We start from the raw sequence: 13061 nt of genomic DNA, 5'->3' as shown, positions 1-13061 counted from the left end.
GTCTAACAGGTACAGTACATACTATACAGTAGGTACATGAGATTTGTGGTAAATGATGCTGAAAAGGAAAAATTTGGATGGCCCCTGTGTCCCGATCTTTACTGAGTTGACTATACAAAGAAGTGATCAAATGATAAACCCATTTTTATTTCCTTTTTTTAAATTATATAATGTTAGCATGCCCAAAGAGGTTGGGCCACCAGTTGACCTTGGACCCCCAGAGGTTTTTTGTTCTCCTTACTAAGGAGTTTTTGGTTCCTCTCCTCCATTGTCTTCTGGTCTTCTGTTCTGTATTGACAAAATGTATGGTTACTTGCATTATTAAGCGCCTTGGCGCAACCTTGTTGTGAAAGGCGCTATATAAAATAAACTGAAGTGAATAAATCGGTCCATACCAAGGTGAAACCGACAGAGCCACAGCCACTGGAGGAGGGATACCTTCAAGGAACAGAAACGCGTCGTGGCCTGTGCTTATCGTCTTACCTTCTGCTTTGGTGCGGGCCCCGGGGGAGACCCCGAGAGGCTGAGGATCCTGGGGGCCGGCGTGTGGCGTCAGGTCAACGCTGCTCTGGCTGTAGCAGCGTCCGAAGGGCATGGGCGGCAGGCTGCGGCTCTCCCCGGCGTGGCGTGGCTCGGGGATGGGGGAGAACTCCTGGGACGACGACGACGTGCTGCTCTTCGGGGGCGGCGACCCCCCTCCCAGGCTGGCGCTCTTCCTCTTGCTGCGGGCGATCTCGGCGAAGGAGGTGACGCGGGGGGGCGGCGAGGCGCGGGCCGCGCTGTCGCTCAGCCGCACCGGGCAGCTCAGCATGCGCTCCAGGGAGCCAAGCCGCGGCGGGGGGGACCTGTCCAGGTTGCGGTCGTAGCTCCGGGAGCGCGGCCGCCCCGTGGCCCCGCCACCGGTCAACATGGGCGGAGAGATGTTGACGTACAACTGCCCCTCGATGACATTCTGAGGGGGCTCCAAAACCTCTTCGCCACTCTTCCCCCCCTCCTGTTACAGAAAAGAATGTTTCTCAGTTTGAACAACGATAAAAAAAAAGCTCAAAACAAGCCACCATTACGTTATTTCCTTTTCTTTTGAACTTAATAAAAAGCAGCTGGTGTCAACGAGGAAATTAAGGAATTATTTGCATTGCTGTTGTGTTTCATGGCAACAGAGATTTTGTAGAACGAAAGCCAAGATCAGCCCAGCAAACTATGACAGGTTATACAAGTTCGTCGTGACCAGCAGGGTACAGCTAACCGCCTTCACTAACAGTTAGAATTACTGAAACAAGAAGAGGTGATAAAACATAGTATGAAATTCAAAACCCTGAGGCAGCTTTATTAATGGGCATCGTTAACTGCAAGAAATGACAAAAAATACCAACAGGAAATGGACAGTTTCAATGCGAAATGCCACTTCAAGGTTTGAAATTTAATGTCTACACTATAGCAGTCGTGTGTAAGACGAGAACAATGCACACATGACATGGCAAATGATTTTATTTTGCAAATTCCCCCAAAAAAATTTCAGTGTCTTTTTTAAGGCAAAAATACTGTTGCTTCTAAAATTGTGAACCTACTGAAAGTCTTCCCATTTTTTTGTCATAACTGGGTAAAGGTTAAGTAATTAGTAATCTAACTGGATTATACATTCAAAAGTACTAAAAAAGGTGTGCGGCGTAGTGGTAAATGGCTCAGTACTTCACTTTGAAAGATCTTGGGGGACATAGCTGAAAAAAACATATTCAAACAGAAAGGATACGTTGCATGTAAAAGCACATCTTCAGTTTCCCTTTTAATAAACCCATATTCTTTAAAACCCACCACTGAAAACAATTTCTAAGAATAAAAGGGATAGGGAACACTCCTTCCACTCCCTACCCCAGGCTGTCTCAGAAGAGTTTAGTAAATTTATGGTTTTGTGAACCCTTCCTATCAACAGGGTTCCCTCAGAGATCCTTGCTCCCCGCCTACCTGCTCCTGTTCATTATCCTTTGATTCCATCACAGCCTCCTGGTCCTCTGGCTTTCTGAAGAGGTAATACTCAGTGGGCTGGCTTGGGCTGCTCTTGGTCTGCTCTTCCGAGCAGCTGGTGATAGAGGAGCCAGCGGGGCTGGGGGAGGACTGAGAAGAGAGGTCACAAGTCACCAGCTTGTAGTAGTTCTGTGTGGCCACCACAAGTCGTGCCTGGCTCTGGAAACAGGAAGTGAGGTCGGAGGTCTCAGTGTGGCAAGATCCACCATCACAGTGCAGGTGGTAGGAGTTGCAGTTGGCATCCACAGCCTGGGGTGAGTGGCAGCTACAAGTGTTGGCATCCTGGGAAGAATTAGTGCCACCCCGGGGTTCAGTAGGAGAGGTGTGCAGATCCAAGTAGAAGGCTCCCCCGGCCTCTGAGTGGCTACAGACTGAGGACGTGCATGATTGGTCCTCGGAGTTGAGGTTGAGGGGCTTGGCAGGGCCACCATTATTCATCTTATTGTAGATGGCGCTGAAGTTGACCAGCACTCCATCGGAGCTGTTGCAGGAGGAGTCGCTGACGTAGCCCATCTGGTGGTCGGCATTCTCCGAAGGTTCCGAGAAGCTGAAGCAGCAACAGCGGTGTCCTTGGCCGTGCAGAGCAAAATCTGAGCTGGAGCAGCAGCTGCAAGGGCGGCTGCAGTGTCCATTCCTCAGGGGATCCTCCTCCTCCTCGGTGGGGCTCCCAATCCACTCCTGCTCGCCGCAGTCCATGGACAGGGTGGAGCCACTACTGCCATGCCGCCCCTGGCAGTCAAGCTCCAGGAGGTCCAGGCAATCTGATAACCGTTTTGCAGTCTTCAGAGCCCCCACATTATGGCCTGACCTGTCAGCCTCATGGCCCTCGGCTACTCCTGGTCTTCCTGACAGAGTGCACCATGTCTTGTGCACGCCTCTTAGGCTGTCATGCAGTAAGAAGGGTTCAGCAGCCAAGGCAAGGTCATGCAGATGGAAAGATGACGTCTTGTTGCTGGCAGCATTGGTATTCCCATGCAGATGGAAGGAGCTGTCCTCCAGATAGCCATTCAGGTTGTCTCCTTCATCCCCACCCAGCTCCTCACCCTCATCGTCCTCAGCATCCAGCAGGAATGGGTTGTGTCTCAGCACATTGGCTTTGCTTGTGGGGTCCCTGCTCTTGGGCCGGGGAGGTGGGGGTGGCTCTTCCGAATTGTTGGAGGAGGTGAAGGAAGAGGAGTCACTGACCAGGCTGCTGCCGCCCCCACCCCCTCCACTGCTGCTGGAGGTCTGGATCAGGCTGCTGTACACCAGAGCCTCCCTGTGCAGGACGTCTCGCTCAGGGAGGGACGTGGTACGTGTCAGGCCTAAGTCTGGTTGGCAGAAGGGGTTGGTCCGCTTGAGAGAGCCACAGCACTGCCTGCCTGGGACCTGGCAGTGTACCAGTGGGATGTGATGAACGATAAGGGTCTCCCCTGACAGTTTTGGGGGGCTGTCCATTCTCTTTGTGCAAGAAATGGGAGGGGAGGTGGGGAGGCAGTAGGGCCTAGATTACAAACCCAACACCAGGATCCCGACCACAAGGTCCTTGGAATGACACGATGGAGCAGAACGTGGAACAGAGTTCATCGTGGTCCACAGGAAACATCTGAGGGAACAAATGCAGAAAATTAGAGGTCTGTTTCAACAAACAGGTCGTGTGTCAGAAACAGGAGAATCGTAATTTCTTCTTTAAAGGATGAAGTGGGTATGTCCAAACTGGTGACTGGTTTTAACCTTTGATTTTAACCAAATGTGCCCGAAAGAAAAACATAACTCTTAAGGATGAGCATCTAGAAAACAACAATTAACCTCTGCCAAGATAAATACCAGCAGGCTGCTCATCTTTTAGACATCTTACCAGTAATGTGGAGAACCTAACTCTTGCAGAACTTACAATCAGAATGTACACTGTTTTGCCAAACTTCAATTTACACATTGGATAAACCTATCTGTGCAACAAAGCTGAATATCAGATGCTTCAGTGATGAATAAGCTTTGTTAAAGCTGCTACACTTGTCTTTGTCCCAGTGACCCGTATGGTCATACAAAAGTACAGGATGCCGACAAACCTCAGGAGCAAAACCACAGCTTGTGATGCAGTCCTTGTAATACCATCTGTAAAAGCACTCATTCCAGTAGATACTGTACTTCCTATTTGGAAAAGGCCACCCACATCTCAAGATCTTTACGCTCTTGGTCACTAGAAAGGTTTCACAGTATTTCCACCAAGTTCAAATTTCTGTAAACATACCCATCCAGTATTTCCATCTTGCTTTGCCTCTTAAAACTTGAGACTGAACAAGAAAATCTGAACCGGATGCAAAGTGGGTGTAAAACAAAACTAGATAAATGGCAAAAGTAAAAATTTGCTAAAAATATTGGCATAGAAAATCCAGACAAGGAATTAGAAATGACTCCTAAAAATGACTGCTGTGTTCCTGACATTGTGTAAAGCATCAAGAAGACAGCAATATGACAGTGTTCGATCAATTTCTTGATTTTGTATCACCATTATTCAATCTGCAATGGAATATCTAGTTGAGCATGCTCTCCTCTTTCTCCTTTTTTTTCTTTTAAACCTATTCGAATCGATGGTATAGCACAAAAGGCTAGTGTTCGCGGTCACATTATCACATTACAAGCAGTGGAGTGAAACAACAGAAGCAGGTTAGAATGCTTACAGGGAGGACTGCAGAGGAATCATTACAATAATTCAACAGTTAACTGACAGTAGCACAAATAAAACCAGCCTTGAGCAAGGGCAACTGTGTTCTTCACAGAGACAAGCACATTGCCTTTGAAAGGTGGCCTTTCAGAAAACAGAAGCACCAGTGTCAAGATAAAACTCAAGGACAGCTCAATTTAGAAAGTCCTGGATATAAATTAACAGTTTATTTAATAGCACATTTAAAATAAGAATCCCACCCGCCACACACATTGTTTGAAAGTATAGAAACCTTCAAATTTCTTTGTATAAGAAGCTTCAAAATTCTCTGAAGCTTGACATCACATGGGACCATTATCTTCTGACTTTAACTTGGTCACTGAATGCCACTGCTCTCAACACAGGCCTGGACGGTGGTATCTATGCTCCTGTGTAACGGGACTGACCAGTAAAGTTTCTTAGGGACGGCAGAGGCTTCTGAGACACTTGCCAACCCCATCAGGTGAAAAACGAAATATGAAACACATCCTTCTGCTCAGTGCGCCTTTCCAACGCTTGCAAGCACACCCACAGAAAACCTCTTGAATCGACTGCACAGCTGTGTTTGCTCTTACCTTCACACAGGCAGTATGAAGTAACTCACAGCCAGACCTCAGAGAGCACCAGGCCACGGGACATGGAGTACAAGCTGCTTCGCTTCCACCCTGCCTGACCAACTTGCTTGATGACTCACAGGAAGGGTGTTCTGGACAGGATCATCTTCTTACATAACCATCTAATGGGATTGAGCTTGGAAGGTTTCCCTAAACGTCCCACTATCCAGCCCTGAGGAGCCCTGACCAGACAGCCAGTACAAAACCTCCAATTCCCCTGTCCCAGGGGTTACCACCCGGTGGTGCGTGGCGGTACTGCAGGGGGTTCATGAGATTGTGTTGGAATGTCAATGTCAAATTAAATTCAATTTTTTTAAAAATATATTTTTTTAAAGTCAAATATATTACATTAAAACAATCAAATGTAACACTTTACTGTGACTTTATATGCAAAAACCAACAGAATTAGCTGATAGGACTAGCCTAACTGTTGAATTTCATGTGAGCATACGTTGTTAAAACGTCCTGAGTGTTTGAGCTGGGCACTGAGACTTTTTTTATCAATTAATCAATTTTTATCTGATCAGAATTCCAACTTGGCCATGCACTTCAAGGATCCAACATGGAACGCTAAACTTGCATATTTCACCCCGATATGTTTGATGAACTGAATATGTTTAACACCAGTATGCAGGGCCTGCACACAAACATACTGGACTTGTGACAAATTCAAAGGATTTATAATAAAGATTTGATGCTGGCATGAACGAGTAAGGAATGGGGTGACTGCAATGTTCTCCTGCTTAACAGAATTGAATGATGGGGAGGCTGAAACAGTGGACATCTCTCAGACAATCTGTGCCCATCTCACTATGCTTGCTGGGAGTGACTTAAAAACTGACAAAGACTGGATCAGGAATCCCTTTTTGAAGGCATCCAACACAAACATGTCCCACAGCTTAACTGTGACGGAGGAGGACAAGCTGATTGATCTCAGTAATGGCAGTTTTTTGCATCAGACCTACCAGAGCTCTGGACGTGACTTAACATCTTTTTGGCTGGACCCTGCTGTTTCGTCCATGTACCCTGAGCTCACACAAAAAGCCTCGAAAATCCTTTTACCATCTGCAACCACATACTTATGTGAGTGTGGAGTTTCAGTACTGAAGGGATCAATAAAAACAAAGCAGAGATCCATGCTTGATGTGAAAGATGAGATGAGAGTACGTCTGTCAAAGACTGTCCCCAGGATTGATGATCTGTAAAAGGCTCACCAGGCACAGGTATCCCATTAAAAAGGTCGGTCTATGCCAGAGCAAGTGAGCTTTTAATGCTTGTTTTGAATTCTTTAATAGTCCTATTAATAAATACCAACGTAATAATAAAAATAACAACAGTAGTAATATTAATATTTTATTATATTACAAAATATTTCATTATTATCAATATTATATTAATATTTTGAAATAGTGAAAAGAAGCATGTTAAGAGGATATGCTGTAGCATTTATCTATATTTATTGAAAGGCTTGATTTAGTTAAAATCAAGTGGGTGGGTACCTGAGGCATATAATTTAGGTTGAAGGGTTCGGCTGACAAAAAAGGTTGGGAACCCCTGCCCTAGCCCATTCAACATACTATATTTCCAATCTGCATGTTGCGGGCAAGGGGGTCCTTACAGTATATTGCCAACAATGATTCTCGATTTCCAGAACTGATGAAAAATAGAGTACTGAAAAGTAATACAGGCAGTCAATCATCTGTTTTTTGTTTTTTTATCAGACCATTTGACAAGCAGTGCAAAGCTAGGTAAACTGCACTTCAAGCTCTTTCTTGCTCTATGGCAAGGCAATGATATCAATAACTAACCCACAACCCAACACCCTAAACTTTATGATGGTTTTAACCAGACGCTTATGTCCATTAAAACTGAAACATGCTGTACTACCCTCATACAGGATAAAAGACCTGCCTATATTTATGTAAACTGGAAATAAAAAAAAATATAGCATTAATGTTGGGCTGTTTTAACTTTTCCCCTTTTAACTTAAAGTCTAAAAGTCAGTCAGGGCAACTGCTTTATTAGAACTGCCAGATTTGGATTTATTATTGAGCATTAGTTGGGTGAACTGAAAATCTATTAACTGCTTATACCACTCAAAATAAAGTATGGCAGTTTTCTAATGGTATTTCACTGACCGCCAGGTGAAAGAGACTTTCTCCATTATGACACCGTGAGGTAGTGAGAGGTGGCTATGTGCAGAATACACCATCTTGTCCCACAATCCAGGCCCAATGTTATAGCCTTGGGCCAAGACGGCTGCCTGTTAATTAGGAAAAGCTGAAACATGAGGCCCAGCTGTTCTGAATGAGTGTTTGTCACTCAGAGGGAGTGAGATCCCACGTGAGGAAAAGGAGTTATAAGGGTGTGCCTGGAATCAGCCACTCCACTGGGCTCATTAAGAGGCTTATAAGGCCATCTTAAGGCCAGAGGAAAAAGGTTTCAGTCCATGTCTAGAGCTTAGAAGGAGTGGGTGAGAACTCCTGAGGGGATGTCTTACTAGTGGTGGATTGGGCTGGCTTACAGGGCTCTGGGACTGGGCAAATTGGGAAGGCTTGAAGAAGAGACAGCTTGGAATAATACTGAGGGGGGACATTCTGGATAGGCAGGCTGTGTGGTAGTTTGCAATGCACCATGGGGATGAAGTGCATGACCCTGGAACAGAACTGGTCTGCTGGATGAGGGCTACTGTATCTGAAGGCATTATGACCCAGAGGAATAGGCACCACCTGTCAAGGTAGCAGCATAATGTACCTTTTTCCCCACAGCTGAGGGAGAGTCTACATGGCACAGGTTGAGTTCCAAGTACTCCCTGTGCCTTACTATTGGCAGACGGGCAGACAAGCCGTATTAGGGAATGAGAATTGAGAGATTGGAAAAAAAGAGAAAAGAAACAGCAATTCCACCGGCTGTTGTGTGAGAGACACAAGTGGGATCCCTGGCCAAACAGGATCAGATGGGAAAGTTGGCAAAGAAGGAATCTGATCAGTGAAGAGCAAGAGTGAAGGTATTGTGTAATAAGTGATTTGTGAAGACACAGAATTGGGCAACAGAGGGAGTTTGAAATACTACTGTATATAAGAAGGGAGATAGACTACTAAAAATGTGAAAAATAAAAGTGGTGCACTGAGCAAAACTGTTCTTAACTTATAGAAAAGACTTTTAAAATATAATACACTAAGCAGAACTAAACTGCTACTGATGTCTTTGTAGTAGGGAAGCAAACCAGCATTCACTACCAGTGTTGGAACGTTTTAAGCACTCCAACAGAGCAAAGTGTGGTAGCCTTTGAAAAAACACATTATTTATTTTACCAGCAGGCCAGTTAAATAATGTATACATTTTGCTGTGCATAGTAATTATAAATAAAACACAGAAGCCTACTGAACAGAAAACAAGCATGAATGAGTCTCAGTTGAAGCACAAAACTGATTATGTTTATATATACATACGGCACAGAACACTTTCTATTACTTGGAAAACATATTGTAGAATACCACTAAATTACTCTAATTATTATCATTTGTATATTCTAAAAATGCACTCCTGCTTAATCTCTACCATGTTCTTAATACCTTGTATTTGTAGCGCTTTTCAATACAAAAAATGCCAAAGTGCTTCCAATACTGAAATGCAGCTCACACCTGTGTGTGTTAAACTGGCAGAGGAGTAAAAATGTTTCTTCTTTACTTATGGGGGAAATTCAAAACTGTAAAGTCCAAAATTGAATTTAACCCGGTGAAAAAAGGGAACGCCCTACTCTTGCAAACAGTGGTATGGGAGCTTTAATGCTGAAGCAGTCAGGACCTCAAATAACAGCACCTCCAACAGCACAGTATCTCCAGTTGCCATAGTAGGGAATTCTGGTCCAGACACACAAGTGTAAACAACACCTCTTACAGCAGCAACCTGGTTTTTCTTACAGGTCTCCTGCACAGCCCACGACAAGCGCTGCTTAGGATTTGACCTGATGAGATTAGTCTACAAGACTTTTAACTGTCACATCTTATCTCCATGTGAAGACACAGCTCGTAGCAGAATAAGCCCCAAAATCAGCGAGCCTGATAATCACAACAGTAAAAGAGCACAAAGTACTGCACCACAGAAGACATGGGATAAACTACAGAACAGTTTTTTTTTATAACTGTAAGTACACACAGTGACACAGAGAAACATAGATAAGCATTTTCACCACTTTTAAATGTAGTAACCACTTAGAAGTTCAAGTTGAAGGTAAAGTTTCAGCTTCTTTAAGATTTTAAACACTTCAGATAAACAAAAACTGCAGGTTCTCTTTTCATTCAAAATGCTTGGAACGAAAGTCCCGCTTTTTTTAAAAGAGATAGAGATTTAAACCCTTCATATCCAGTCATATACTACATAGTAGTAGCGTGGCTACCTTAGTGTATAGTACACTGGCTACATTTAACAGTATAAAATGCTGGCTATATTTAATAAAAGTTGTGGAAAATAAAATGGTACAGCAGAGCTTAATTCAACAACCACAGTTAAAAAAGCGCTTAAAGAGTCACTTAATGAAAAGCAGCACTTGTACTCTGTGTTGGGGACCATTTTCCATTTTGTCTGGTTTCCTAGGCAAAAACAAACACAACTAATCCCACTCAGACTCACTGCACATACTGTAAGTCAACAAGGAAAAGACTAGATGTTCTCTTCTACGTTGCTGCCAGCTGCTGAAAACTGGGAATGTTTTGTGAAGTACCCTTGATTCCTCGCTCTACTATTCATTTAATATGATACAGCTCTCGAATAACAGTTTGGAGACATCCATTAAATACACAATGCACCGCAGGAGGCTTCACCTACAGAATATTCTGTATTTCCTATGCTTTTCCGTTTTGTGATTACATCAAAAGATGTAAATGTTACAAAAAAGGAGAGCGGAGAGTGGGCTAAACTGTGACTTGTCCTACCTGGTAATGGCTATGTGTAGTACTCATAAACAACAACTATCACTAACCTCTCGAACCTGCAGTTTCCATAATTCAAAACACAACTTCAAATGAGCAAGCAAAGGCAGGAAGAAGAAAGACCAGGGGGCTGGGGGCTGCCTCTCCCTTTTGAAAGAAATATAATGGAAAACTAATGCAATTCTGCTTCTTCATATTATTCTTCTTATTCTTATTCAAACTAGAAGTACTATTGAAATGTGATTTTCACCATTATACTTGTATATAATATGTACATTTAATATATTATTGTATTATACCATATTGTATTTAATATTGTATCAGACTTCATTGGCTTGGCAAATGCACGGCAAAGTACTTTTCAAGCATGTCCTGCATCCAGTCATTTCCTGCTTCCAATATCCAAGCGAATTTGATCCCCAGTTGCCCTGCATGTAAACCACAGAGCATTCTGAAGCAGCTGTGCACATGTGGCCTTTGGAGGATTTGCAGGAGTGGTCTTTCTGCTTAAATCCTAAGGGCTGGGTACCCCTGCTGTGCATCCCCTCATCCTCTCCTGCCAGCCTCAGCACGCCCCCAGGCTTCACAAATCCCGTCCTTTTCACTACGGTGGGGCAAAAAACAAACAAACCGTGCAAAAGCGATGGTGTTCGTACGACAGACACTTAGGTTCTTATCTGGCACTTCTTCTCTGACTGTAGAATTGTCTGCATCCAATCTTTTTTTCCCCCTGAGGATAACCTCAAGTGGATCAAATAATATCTAGTTTTCCCTCTATCAACTTAAATTGGAAGGGCAAATATTTAAATTTCATGAAAGTAAATTTTTAAATTATTACATTCCGCATACTTTACTAATAATAGATCCTGCTGTCACCATCGCTAGGAATATAGCGAAGCTGGGTGCCACCTGTGCCACCGCAGCTCTAGGAATGTATCAGCAGTGTTTGCATTTCCTGGTACAGTCTACAGTTGGCACTGGTCTGAAAGATGTGTACTTCAAACAAAGGACAGTGTAGCTCCTATGTGCTTTGCTCTTATATGATGTACTTGTCATAAAGAAAGGTCCCCACTTTTCACAACACAAAAAATAAATTTGGGCAGAAGGAGACAGCAGAAATTTGCACCTCCGCCCTGAGCTGTAGGCTTGTAGTCTTCAGCCATTTTGTGACTGTGTCTATTTCCAAGTGCCTAGCACAAGGATGTGAGAGACAGTTATGTAAGACTGTCAACAAAGCAGTGCTGACAGTCTGACGGCTATTCATAGCACTCTATGTAATGAGGTATTACACACTGTAGTTCTGTGCTGCTGGGCGAGAGACAGCACAATTATTAAGATAAGGAAAAGGACAGCAGAGAATCATTAAGCAGGACTACTCCACATTTACTGCCAGACATTTAAAGAGATATAGGCCAGACTCTTCAAATCAGGTCACAATTCTGCTTTGTCTTGCTGTTATTACAGCAGGGTTGATAAGATCTGATAACACTGCTGACGTACTGTACTGAGGCAGGCTGGGTCAAATAGGGGACTACCGCTTAAAGACTCCTTGGTCTTGAGTCTGGGATACACAACATGTATCTGTAACACTGTACAAAAACACTGACCCTCACAGCAGGGCAGTTCCACGATCTATTTAACTTTTCATTTTGAATAGTTCTCTTTATTTAAACTGTTTCCCCACAGCTCATACATGCCGAGGCAAGGAACATTTTTTATTTTAATTAAATTTCAGTCATTTAGATTCATGACCCAATAATAGTTTTGGAAATCACTGAAATAATATTAAAGAAATCTATTTAAAAAGGAATGCAATATTAGTCGTGGATGTGCCTTTCTAGTTAACTTCTTTCTAAGGCAGAAAACATGCATACAAATACAGTGTCTGAACAGAGCATATACTGTACACAAACATAAAGAAGGCATACAGAAAAATAAAAAGCAAGCTGATAAGCACAGAAGATCATCTGTCTCTCACCTCTGTAATGTAAAATGGTTCTTTAGAAAGGCTACACATAACACCAACAATAGTTCAGTTTTGTAAGCCCCAAAAGACACATTTGGTTTTTAAAAAGCATTTTGTGTGCATTGGTGTAGAAAACAGCAGTTTCAATGGGGCTCATTTGTCTCGAAGTGCAGGCGCTGGCATTTGTGCTACAACAAAGCAAACTTCTATCTCTGTGTCTGTTTTGAAGGGAGATTTATCGCCAGCAGTCGGAGAGCAAACTGGGCGAGTCTCCATGTTAAAACGCAGTGAAGCGCATCTGGGTACAATCTGGGAAGAAGCCCAGAAACATCTGCTGCAAGGTGGAGAGGCAGACCCTAGACATCGCACCCAGAGGCTCTCTTGGTTCTGTGGTAAGCAGTGGTTTTCATTACACCAGTAAACTACAGTTTGGGGTTTCCGGCTTCAGCCCCAAATGTAAATGCAGAAGAGTACTGGGAGGATTCCTGTTTGCCAGTTCAGTTTTTTCATTGATGATGATAATATGTTTATCTTCGGGGTCAAGTACTGCAAGAACAAAAAGAAATGCAGAATTGCATATTGGTTACGTTAAAGAGCAGAGAGAATGAATAGAAAAGGATTCTCACCAGAGACTTTATAATAGTCTTTATAAAACTATTATATTATAAAAGTATATTAATCTCCATAGGTCCATTTTGAATTTACGCATTATAAACTGGTTCATCAGTTGTCCATCTTTTTCGGGAGGGAAATGTGTTGTGTATGGCAGAGGATGCAAAATTGTAAATGAATCTGTAAGTTTTTTTTTATTAAATATGTGATCTGATAAATGTGTATTGCACAAT

At 43.2% G+C, this 13061-nt stretch overlaps 1 protein-coding gene across 4 annotated transcripts in view; it reads right to left on the bottom strand.

Moving 5' to 3' along the window:
• Positions 1-13061, bottom strand: part of rusc2 (RUN and SH3 domain containing 2) — a 48724-nt gene that overhangs the window by 16705 nt on the left and 18958 nt on the right. For 3 of the 4 annotated variants that reach the window (XM_015362708.2, XM_015362724.2, XM_015362730.2), the window contains exons 2-3: positions 1963-3607; positions 484-994 (exon numbers count right to left, since the gene is read on the bottom strand). In XM_015362708.2, coding sequence (XP_015218194.2) covers positions 484-994; positions 1963-3459 — 2008 coding nt within the window. In that variant the 5' untranslated portion in view covers positions 3460-3607. Of the gene's footprint in view, positions 1-483; positions 995-1962; positions 3608-5280; positions 5299-13061 lie in introns of those variants that run through there. The other variant, XM_015362717.2, reaches the window with a different exon arrangement.

Source organism: Lepisosteus oculatus, chromosome 3, assembly GCF_040954835.1.
Source record: "Lepisosteus oculatus isolate fLepOcu1 chromosome 3, fLepOcu1.hap2, whole genome shotgun sequence".
NCBI lineage: Eukaryota > Metazoa > Chordata > Actinopteri > Semionotiformes > Lepisosteidae > Lepisosteus > Lepisosteus oculatus.
Note: the sequence above shows the minus strand (reverse complement) of the source record. Positions and strands in the feature narration are given on the sequence as shown.